At 38.3% G+C, this 12,159-nt stretch overlaps 1 protein-coding gene across 17 annotated transcripts in view; it reads right to left on the bottom strand.

Moving 5' to 3' along the window:
- MAST4 (microtubule associated serine/threonine kinase family member 4) overlaps positions 1-12,159 on the bottom strand; it is a 200,944-nt gene that overhangs the window by 44,526 nt on the left and 144,259 nt on the right. For all 17 annotated transcript variants that reach the window (XM_053409245.1, XM_053409248.1, XM_053409247.1 and 14 more), the window contains 4 exons: positions 8,683-8,840; positions 6,482-6,557; positions 4,772-4,981; positions 1,089-1,190 (listed from right to left, as the gene is read on the bottom strand). In XM_053409245.1, the coding sequence (XP_053265220.1) occupies positions 1,089-1,190; positions 4,772-4,981; positions 6,482-6,557; positions 8,683-8,840 (546 nt within the window). The remainder of the gene's footprint in view (positions 1-1,088; positions 1,191-4,771; positions 4,982-6,481; positions 6,558-8,682; positions 8,841-12,159) is intronic.

The raw sequence follows: 12,159 nt of genomic DNA, 5'->3' as shown, positions 1-12,159 counted from the left end.
TTACTTGTCTTTTTCTAAAACGTTGTAACCGTTCCTCATATGATTTAAGTCTCTTCCAGCTATACTGAACTGCTTTTTTGTTTTGTTTATTTGTATTTGTACTTCCATTATTTTTATTGCATTGCTTTGTTTGAATTACTTCAATAAAAATTGTAAAATAACAGCTACTACTACCAACACTACTATTACTACTACTAGAGGCCATAATGGTTATGCAACACCTTTTTTCTGCTGCCCCACCCCACATAAATGGGTGTGGCAGGGAAATCTCTAGGCCCCATTTCATCCCTAATTACATTGTGAGGAAAATACTCGTGCCTAATAAACTTGGAACAAATCTGATTTTTTATAGTATTTGTTTGGGACATTTAGCAGACATCCATTAAAATAATCTGATTTAAATGGACCCATTCCAAACCAGACCACTAGAGAATTCACCTATCGCTCCTAATAAGCTTTCCTCACCATGACCCTCATCCCAAACACCTATAAATACATGAAGTGATAAGCCACTTGGAAGCTTAGTAAAATATGAGGCTGGCTGCAATCTTTTTCCATGGTAAGCAACTGATTTCACGGAGACCTGCAGAGTGTCTCCCAAACAGGTATATATATAATCATTAATCTAAAATATAAGAGCATGGACTTCTGGCATACAGGTAATAATACACAGAAACCTATGCTTGTGAAGAAATAAAACCTTAACTTTGAAAATGTCAAAAGATAAACAAAGGGCGTAAAAACACTAGACACCTACCAGCCAAAACACTATCTTTCAATAAACCAATAGAGTAGATAAAGCAGAACATATGCATTCAATCCACAGACCACATGGTTCAAACATTTGCATTCTATTTTCCTAGCTTTCACTCACTTGCTCCCAGAAATCAAGAAAGGCAAATAAAAAACAATTTCACCACTATTGAATGCTTACACAGTATCCCAATCTAAGACTGAAATTTGTTGTTGGGGGGGCATACTAAAAATGTACTAAAAGCAACAATATTGAATGAAAAGCACTCATTCATTGGAGCCCTTCCACTGACCTTCAAAGGCAACCCAACTGATTAAAATAAGCATAATCTTACCAAACATTCCAGTAAGCGAGCAGGACGTGCTATAACAATAAGAATCTTTCGGACGAGCTGCTTAATAAATGCCAGTTCTCCGCTTTCTGATCGTTCTTGGGCCTGATAAAGAAAAAGAGACTTGATGTTATATATGGACACAGAGAAAGAATTAATATGACAAACCAAACGTAATACAGTGAAATGAACTGTATATTCTTCCAACACAATCATTTCTACAGTCACATGGGTTACCATCTCAACATAGCCACCATGTTGACACAAGTAATACAAATGCCTCTGTTGTTAAATGCATGACCTGTGTATGTGTGTGTGTGTGTGTGTGTGTGTGTGTGTGTGTGTGTCCATCCATCTCTTGCAAGTGCAAGAGAAAGCTTAGTAGAATAGTCATGCTGTAGAAGGAAATCCATAGTTGGTACACATATTTGGCAGATAAGTTTTAAGAGGGCTTGTAAGGAAATGGTTTTGTGAGGAGTTCTTCTTTAATTTTGTTTTGAATGTTATCATAAGTTGCTCTGGATTTACTGAAAAAACAAGGATAACATTTATAGGTAAGTCATATAGCTAAATCAATGCTAACTGTTTGGTAGCTCAGCTAACTCCAAACCATATTAATGCAGGCACCAGTGCACCCTACCACCCCAAACAATGAACTGTAATGTCAGGATTGACAGTACAAACTAATTAGTTCTTACATTTGAATCATGCCTTTGCTATGTGCATCTCAGGGTGAACATCTGTCCAACTGTATACATGTGGCAGAAATATGAACTCAGTTCATTAGGAATCACTGCTGGAATAGCATAGGTGCTGGATTAAAGCTTTATATTTTTTTTAAACCCAACACTGTATGTTTATGTGCTCACAGATTATGTTTAGCAAAGCAATCTATGCATGGAATCTTGCTTCTGCACATGGACTGCCACTGCTGGATGAGAGCAAATTTCCTTAGATCTGAGCTGTGCAATCATCTGCCTTAGGAGTAAACATTTTACCTCTATCTGTGGAAGCAGCAGCAAATAAAATGTACATGGGGGAAAATAGCAGGTGAGTAATCTAAGCAGAATTACTGGGATGGCAAATTCAGTAGATGATCAGAAAAGAAATTGAAAGTATAATGTGAAAGAATGGGAACAAAAAGAGCACTTTTTTGAAGAAAGAAAAAGCTTGGGAAAGAAATTGCAATAGGTTTTGTATTGCATTCCAAATTTCTTTCAAACTTTTTTTTGTCTAGTAACAAAGAATAGACTTTCAGAGACCTAATAAATGCAAAGAAGCCATATGTTGCTTCTCCTGTCTGAAGGATATTGACGCTCCTTTGTTCATATTGCAAAAAAGGCACTTCTTTGTCTGAATAATAGAAGCTGCAGGATAAAGTTCAAATTACATTCACAACTTATTCTCCAGTGTACTAGTAGATATCCACGAGTGTGAATCTGAATCAATCCAAGTTAGATGGTTGATTGCATTACTAGAGACTTACTTTTCAAAATATTTTTTTACTTGTGAGTTAAAATCCCATACATGTTAACTCTTAATTAAAACAATATGAAAAATTAATTTCAGGATAGGTTTTTTAAACACCTAGTAGTTTAAAGGCAGTATGCATAGATTATTGCATTTTATTGTATGGCAAATTTGAGAGAAGAAACAAAACGGGATAAATGATTTTCACTATTCCAGTCTAGCAAACATTAGTATGTTGAATGCATTACTATTTGTATCAGATGCTTAAACCTGCAATACTAGGTGAGCTTGTGGACAAAAAGATCACAGGAAAGTAAAAGGAGGTTGCTCCAAGAAAACATTAAACTCAAATTGACCTTGACCTTAATACAAATATGTCAGCTAAATCAAGCTGCTCAGATGCCTTGTGACTTCCCTTAGCCATGCAAAGCAATAACAATGTGCCAAGCAGCAGGAGACACAGCTATCCACTGAATGTCACAGCTGGGAACTGACAACAATTGCATCATCAGAAACCCAAAGTGCGTTCCCACAATTTAGTTCCAGCAAGCAGCAGGCATTCCTGCAAGGATTTATGCTGAAATGAACACTATAAAGGTAGCAAAAATGGGAGTTTTCATTCTTGGGAATAAAGGACACCTAAATAAAAACCATAAAAGCTCAGTTTGAGCTCAAAGATACTGTTTAAAAGTGTACTTAGGAATCAATTTTCTTATCAATAATTTAATGTTACCAAACATCATGCAAACCCAAGCCTTTTTAAAAAATCCCAAAATGTTCTTAAAAACTCCTGCATTATTCAAAAACCTTATTATTTTTGCTAACATTTTAATAGGATTGACCATGGACAATTCAGAAATATTATTTCACGTTGTACTTGGACGGAAGGCATACCCAGGTCTGTGATACATTTAAACTACATGTAATAATTTTGCCTGAACTCATCTTCATCAAAATGTTCAATGATTTGTTAATACAGTAAACAAATTCACAGATAAGGACCAATGGTCTCTTCCCTCAAGCATGTAAATGACATCAGGTGTGATATACCTAAGCTAATTCATGTAAAATGGAGGTCTGCCTTCTGAACTAGGAGAACATGCTATAAGACAGGGGTCGGCAACCTAAGGCCCATGGGTCACAAGCAGCCCATGGGGGTTGTTTAACCAGCCCATGGACCCCCGCCGCCCGCTCAGTCGGCTCCCGTGCGCCACGCTAAACCAGCACGGAGCAGAGCAGGGACGGCCTTCCATGACACTAGCCGGCTTCCCATTGGCTGCAGGAACTTCCTGCAGCCAATGGGAAGCTGCGCACACCTCCTCCGCACCAGAAGAAGTGCCGGAAATAGTGTTTGCGCGTGCGTGCGTGCATGCAGCACACACACTCCAGCCCACTGCGGCATCTGCGGGACTGTGAACCAGCCCAAGCCACAAAAACTTTGCTGACCCCTGCTCTAAGACATGTATCATGAATGCTGCCTTGACCAAAGCATAAAAATCCACCTTATAAGGCTTAAAAAGATACTGGGACTAACCCATATGGCCAACTGATTGACTTTCTGCAGAGGCACATTTAAGGAAAATGCTGCTGCTCTTGCTGAATGAGCAAAACTCTTGATGGGTGGAGGCAAATGAATGATACAGTTATACACTTTGAGCCACCTTGCCAACATGGTGGATGGAGGAGGCTTTCTTACCCAAGGAGAAAGGGTGAAATATACTAAGAGGAAATCGGGCTGGTGGAAGGGCTTGGTATATGTAATGCAGATTTTCAATGCCTTCTGCAAGTCTAATGAATTTCACATTCACATTCTTTTGTATAGCTTTTCCTTAACCACACAATTATTACTAGATTGGATAAAATTAGCGAAAATTATTAGACTGGACAAAATTAAACTTGGATATAATATTCCTTTTGTCTACAACAGAGGAGAGTATAAGACTATTTCATCTGAGGCACAAAGGTACTGCCTAAGTTACATTCTAGGATAAAATAAGCTAGCTTTCAGATACTTCATAAACCAATTATAGAGTCATATGCTTTAAGGTCCCTTAGACAACCGCGAAGGTCACTGAACTGACCAGACCCACTTAAAGAGCTGTACGTGTCTTATGTATTTATTTTTATAGGTCAGTTGCCATAACTATCTCCAGAGCTGCATTTTCTTCAACTAACATAACTCAGCAATTTCTAAACCATATTTATGTGGTTCATACCTCTTGTAGGAGCTTATCCAATTTGTGCTGTAACTCGAAGAAGTATCGTGAGGTGATGAGGCCCTGATGAGATTTATCCAAGCAATCACGAGCCAGCTCAATGATCTGGTGGTGGGTGAAACTGAGAACTCCATCTGCCAAGGGAAGGACGTTATCAGGAGAGTGGTTGGTGATAATCTCCTGAAGTCGCTCTTCCATCTGAGCAGTAGCCTATCAAAATAAGTTTTATGGGTTTAATCAAGAAGCTATTAAACATACTTCAGATTTAAATTAAAATCCTTGCAAGACAAAATAGAAGTTTACTGAACCTGTAAACTTACTTGATTGATTGATTGATTGGACAGTTGCTTTATCTTGCCCAGGGCAACTCAAAGCAACTTACAACCGACCAACCAACCAGGCAACAACCCCCACATAGGAGAATAAAGAAATGCATTAAAAAGAGACAATGCATGTACTTTTGTAACCAAAGGAAATCTTTAATAAATTTCTTTAAATATATATCCTGCCCATTTCTAAAAAGGCCACAGATGGTGATCATATAGGCCATACATACTAGCCTGGCTTTCACTTTACATGAAAACATAGTTTAAAACCAACTATGGTTTAATGTGAACAAGCAATGTGCTTGTGCACATTACTCAAAAGTTCTTGTGGCACTCCTCTCCTGTTTGTGCTGCTACCACACAGAGGACAAAACCAGCCAGAGTCTGACTTGTCATGTAGTCCAAAGAAGGGGCTTGTGGTTTGTTTCCTCCAAACAAACCACCAGAAGTAACCACTTTAGCTTGTTTTAGCTACAGTGCAGAAGGGGGGGGGGGGAAGTATCATGCAAACTTTTGACCAGCATACAACAGCACACTGCTCATTCACATTAAATCAGCTTCTTTTAAACTATGGTTTAATGTGGTGTGCAAACTGGGCTGTAGAAAGAGGTAGAATTTTATCCCTCTTTCAAACGACCTGGCATTTATTTAAGAGATTTATACTCTCTTTAGAGGAAATCCTCCACAAAATGGACTGTAGTACATTATAAAACCTTTTAAAGCACATAGTCAAGTCAGCGAAACAAACAACATTAAAACCACTAGCATAAAGCAGTAACAATCATACTCCAGCTAAATGCAGTTAACTCACCAATGCACAAATCAAATGTTTTGAGAAAAGACGGGTTTTTAAACCTCCTTTTTAAATTTAAGACATGGGTCTTCCTGAATGCTAGAGGAATTCCATTTCATAATTGTACAGCAATCAAAAAAACCCTGTTACTCTGATAATTCAATACTAATAATATCTACACTAAAAATAAACATATATTTCTAAAGCACACACTTGCAAATGTTGCTTCTACAAAGTTATACATGCTGCTTCACCAGGATTCCATGTATTTGCAAGGAATTATCTGGGCTGTGTGTCCTGTCATTGCATCTTACACTGCCAAAGAACCTTCTAGAAAGTTATGTACCCTGTGTAACTGTTACCATAAAACCAAAGCTTTTTGGAAAGCGACGAGAACTATAATGCAACTTTGGCATGATTGTTTCTGAGACAGATCAGGTGACAAATATTTTAAAGAATATTGTTGCTTTATGATAGCATTTTTGGCTTAAATTAATTAATCTGATATACCAAATATAACAGAACACCTTTTTTTAGAACACAGATTTCTTATCAGGTCAGCTTTACAATGCAGTGAATATTCATCTTTACCTTTGGGAATCTTTCTTTGTATACATGGTTCATCATAATGATTTCATGGTCACAGCAGGCAGGAGAACGTCCAGGGCTGCAAGTAAAGCAAAGCCAATCATCCCTTGGATCTTGTACTGAATGAACTGAAAATGAGGTCTATAATTTATGTACTCTCTTCTGTAGGCAGTCAGTATTATTATTACTACAGGACAAGTGGGACTGCAACAAAATGTGGCAGAGTGAAGAGGTCTTAGTCACTGTTCCAGTCTGTCTGCCATGCCTTTCTCTGCTACACTCCATTCTAGTCAACCCTCCAACCTGGTTTTCTGTCCTGTCCCCTGTACCTTGCCATGTCAGCCAGCTTGACCTCTGAACATGCTTTTTTGTAAACTGATAAAAACAATGTTTTCAAGAGCTGGGAGTCAGTCCACTCCCTGTTTCCAGAGATGTAGGCATGTTAGTTTGCTGCAGCACAATCAACAGTGTCTTTGTGACATTTTAAGACTAACTTAAGACTAATTTGCTAGTCTTAGGGGCACAATATTTTTGAACTCAGTCCTAAATACTGCAGATGCAAAAGGCTGCTTCCACCTTTCCTACTTTATAAGAAAAGAAGAACAAGCGAGTATGTATTTCCTAAGGCTAGGCACCTAATATGCGCCTTGTATCAAAATAATTTATGTGGGTTCTGAAACTTAATAAAGCAGGTTTACATGACCTGGGAAAACAGGTTCTAGTACACACATATCACTAAATTCTCATCAGCTATCTTTAAAGTAGAATCTGTGCTCTGTTTTGTTAGGCCTGTGGCCAAATTCTGTAAGATGTAATGTAATATAATGAAATATAATATAATGTAGTTGCACTGCATTTTCATTGGGGGGTGGGGGGACTGTGCAAAAGACACAGAATTTCAGGATAAGTATACATGTTGACTATTGGAGAATTCCATTTTATGCAACAGAGCCTACTGACCTCTGAATAACAGGACCCAGTTGTGACTCTTGCGCACCAGCTATGTCACTCTAGACAGGTTCTACCAGCTACTGTCCTCCTTCTACTTCATCCAGAATCTATTTGCTTATTGCATTTTGTCCCCTCTCAAGCCTCTATATGGCTAAGGGAAATTAAGGAGTGGGGGTGGTACAAGAGGAGCAAAGTGCCCATTTACATTAGACTGACTTGTTTACGCTGACACTAACACTACAACTCACTGTTTTTTCATATGCAGCTGCTGTTTCATTAAATCTAGAGAGTGACCACAGCCTCCAAGATACATGCAACACAGGTCAGAATAAAATTTATCCTTCTCAGGTAACTGGGAATCAGAAGAATGTAACATTTCAATCTATGGAGCTAAGGCAGGAAATCTCTGCAAGTTGTAGTTTCTGGAGACACTAGTTTTATATTAAACTAATGCCTTAAATATTTTGATTTAGTTCTGAACAAATGAAAAGATCACCTATATTTCTTTCTCTTTGTTGACAAGCTTCACCTCTACTGAGAACAAGAGAACTTCAAACTCTTGAAAAGAGCAAACCTATCACCCTATAATTTGGTTTCTCAACAAGTAGTCTAATTCTCTACAGATTGTGAATGTAGCTTTTTTTTATTAATCACCATAATGTACTCAGAATTTTGGAAGAGGAAGAAATTTAAACTAAATACTTTTTTGTGATGTTAGGAATTCTGAATAATTTATGTTGCCACGCAGCACATTTTCAATCTTTTCAATAGATATACTGAGAACATTTTGAAGATTATTAAGCTAGGAAGCAACTGAAATGAAAATTATAAACTTAATTGTGAAGGTCATGATTTCACATTTCTAAGGGCAAGGCTAGTGGAAGACCATTTGAAAACTAATGTGCATTTTTTTAAAAAGCTTAAGACACAATTAGCTCTATATTTTACTGCAATTCAAACATTAGTACAAGCACAACAACAACAAAAACAACATACCGTTTTATCCAGACTTTCCCTGACACACAATTTTGGACCCTGTTAAATGTTTTGAATCTCCGTATTTATTGTATTGCCTTACTGTTTTTCATGTTTTACATTCATGAAGACTGCCCAAAATATTAAGAGATTTAGAAATGCTTTTAAACAAGGTAACAAAATATAAAATAATGTTATAGTAACGTGCATAAAAAGTATAGTTTCTCATGAGTTTCCACATGAAGATATCATTTCAATTACCTGGTAGGTCAACCCACCTCAGGCTTCTGGATCGTGGCCGCATTTGAGTGGTCCTACATCTATTATCACTGGCAATGCTTTCAGTGGCACAGAAATGTTTAGACAAAAAATGTAGTTCGTCTGGAGTTGGTTGGTATGGTAACTGGTGCAACTTCTCTTGGGAGGAACAGGATGACTGCAATAAACATGTGGAAGATAAATTCGTACCATAACCCTAAAGTCACGTTAAACATTTGTCTGGATTGTACACAGAATAACTTCCTTATTCCTAAACTTTCTGAACACAGAAAATAAAAATGCAACCTTAAAGAGATTATAGAAGCAATAACATCATACAAACACTTTATATGCATCTGTACAGATACAGCCTTGTAATTTCAAGGACCCTTCCTGTATATTCTCTCAGCCCTTGGATTTAAAACAGACAAAACTGCTAAGCATATGTATGAAACTAGTATAACATGATCATCCATTAACTACAGCTATCCTTTTTGATTTGCTGTGCTGTAATGCAACTTTAAAGATAATTTGGTGCAGAAGGTGACTTATCAAGATGATGCGTTGGAAAGTTACAGAAGCAATTTTCAGAAGCAATTTTGAGGAAGGCTTATAGCACAGTGGTAGAGCACATCCTTTGCATATGAAAAGTCCCAGGTTCAACCCCTGGTGTTTTCCATGTAGAGCTGGGAATAACTCCTACTGAAAACCTCCGAATGCTGCTGTCAGTGAGAGTCAACGTTACTGAGCTTGATGGACTGGCTTGGTATAAGGAAGCTTTCTATATTCCTGTGTTCCAGAATCAGTCAACTTAATACACTTTCCTACACGGATATTTACTTTGGTGTAGTAAAGAGGCACATTTGCTTTGCAGAAGGAACACATGATGGGGAACAACAGTTAGTTTCCTTCTAACAGGTTGCTGCTGCTTCTAAATCCCGAGGCAGCAATACTTCACCTTTCTGGAGAAATGCCTTACTGAAATTTCCTATCCAGTCTCCAAGCATGTGTTCAGTCAATTATTCAGATTCACAAAGCAAACATCTGTATAAATCTTGAAGACCAAAATAGTTGCTTGCTTGAATATTACTATGAATAGATTTCCTTTTGAAATACTATCCTCTTTGTTTAAAATCTAGGAAGAAAAAGCAATGAGCAAAGGAGTTTTTTATTAATTTTACCTTATCTATGCTTACATACAATCCTGTGATTTGTGCTGACAGCTTCAGACTGATCAGTTAAGAACAGGCATAGGCAAACTTGGCTCTCCAGATGTTTTGGGACTACAACTCCCATCATCCTTAGCTAACAGGACCAGTGGTGAGTGATGATGGGAATTTAGTCCGAAAATATCTGGAGGGCCAAGTTTGCCTATGCCTGGTTAAGAAGTGTGAGAAGAGTCATGCTGAATCAGGTCACTGGCCCTTATAGTCCAGCATCCTGTTCACGTAGTGGCCAACCACAAGGCTGTGGCAGATTTAGGGGAGTGTGACTGGTTTGGTCACACTAGGCCTGGAGCCTTGGGAATGCCACAACTATGATTTAGAATGGAATATGAGAGGTGGGGAACGCCAATTCTGGGGGTTGTACAGGCCACTGCTGAAATTTGAGACCCCAAGGTCCTCCACTCCCTGTGGGAAGCCTGCAAGGAGGACCTGAGCGCAACAGCACTCTGCCCACCTACAATTGCCAGCAACTGGTTTTCAGAGGCATATTGCCTCTGACAGAAGAGGTAAAGCATAACCATCACGACTTATAGCCACTGATAGCCTTCTCCTCCATGAATTTATCTAATCCTCTTTTAAAGCCATCTAAGTTGGTGCCCATAGGTCCACAGTTTAAATGTGCACTGTGTGAATAAACGCTTTCCTTCATCTGTCCTGAATCTCCCAATATTCAGCTTCACTAGATGTTCATAAGTTCTGGTTTAATAAGAAGGAGGCAGAAACGTTTTTCTCTACCTATTTCCTCCGTGTTATACATAATCTGATAAGCTTTTCTCATGTCACCTCCTATTTGCATTTTCTCTAAACTAAAAAGTTCCAAATGCTGCAACCTTTCCTCACAGGAGAATTGCTCCATCTCCTCAATCACTTTGGATGCCCTTTTCTGAATCTTTTCCCACTCTATAATATTCTTCTTGAGGTTTGGAGACCAGAAGTGTATAAAGTATTTCAATTGTGGTCACACTACAGATTTGTATAACAGCATTATGAGATTGTCATAATGCTTTTTCACAGCTGCCACACTCTGGAACTACATCTTTATCGAGCTGTCCACTACAACCTCAAGGTCTCATTCATGGTCAGTCACTACAAGTTCAGACTACATGAGCATATATATGTGTGTGAGAAATTAGAATGTTTTGCATCACTTTACACTTGTTTGCACTGAACTTCATTTGCCGTTTTACTGTCCATTCATTTCTGTTGGAGCATTTCACAATCTCTTTTTTGCTTTAACAAACCCGAACAATATCATCAGCATGCTTGGCTACCTCACTGCTCACCCCTAACTTCAATTCATTTATAAACAAGTTAAAATGCACAAGTCCCAATACCAATCCTTGGGGGACTCCCCTTTCTCCATTCAGAGAACTGCCCATTTATTCCTACTCTCTGTTTTCTGCTAATTACCCACAAGATGACCTCTCCTCTTAGTCAATGACTGCTAAGCTTACTTGGGAGACTTTGGTGAGGGACCTAATTAAAAGCTTTTTGAAAGCCCAAGTATGCTATGCCAACTAGATCACCCCTGCGAGCTTGTTCACAATCTCAAAGAACTCTAATAGGCTCATGAAACTGGTCTTGCCCTTGCAGAAGCCACGCCAGCTCTGCTTCAGCAAGGCTTGTTCTTCTATATGCTTGGTTAGCTTATCTTTAAAAATACTTTCTGCTAGTTTTCCCAGGCCAGACGTTAAGCAAATTGGCCTGTAATTTCCAGGATCTCCCTGGATGCCTTTTTTAAAATTGGTGTTATATTGGCTGCTTTCCAGTCCTCTAGTATGAAGGCTAATCTGAGTGACAAGTTACATATTTCTGTTGGAAGATCAGCCATTTCACATTTGAGTTCTTTGAGAACTCTCTGGCGAATGCCATCTGGACCCAGTTGGCAATTTGTCAGTTTTTATTTTATCTATGTTTATTATTCAGAGCCATCTTCCCAATGACAGATAGTTCAAAGGCTTTTTCTTAATTTTCTCAACATAACAGTTTACATGAAACTATTTTCCAGAAGGTTTAAAACAACAGAATATGACAATTTATGCTGTGATCTCTTAACAACCTACCAGCAGATTCACTGTGGTTCGTATTTTCTTATAGCTATCTAAACATCACCTAATCTTAAAAATTAGTATGAAGAGCCAGGTTGTACCTATCGAGATATGAATATGTAATTATTCAGGCATCCAAACCTATCTTGCAGTGAAAATGATTGGCTTCAATAGAACATGGATTTACTCCAAGGGAAATGGGCCCCAAACTGTGTAACAGGAA

Source organism: Podarcis raffonei, chromosome 11 (assembly GCF_027172205.1).
Source record: "Podarcis raffonei isolate rPodRaf1 chromosome 11, rPodRaf1.pri, whole genome shotgun sequence".
Classification (NCBI taxonomy): Eukaryota; Metazoa; Chordata; class Lepidosauria; order Squamata; family Lacertidae; genus Podarcis; species Podarcis raffonei.
The sequence above is the reverse complement of the archived record's forward strand: the minus strand, read 5'-3'. Positions and strand labels throughout refer to the sequence as shown.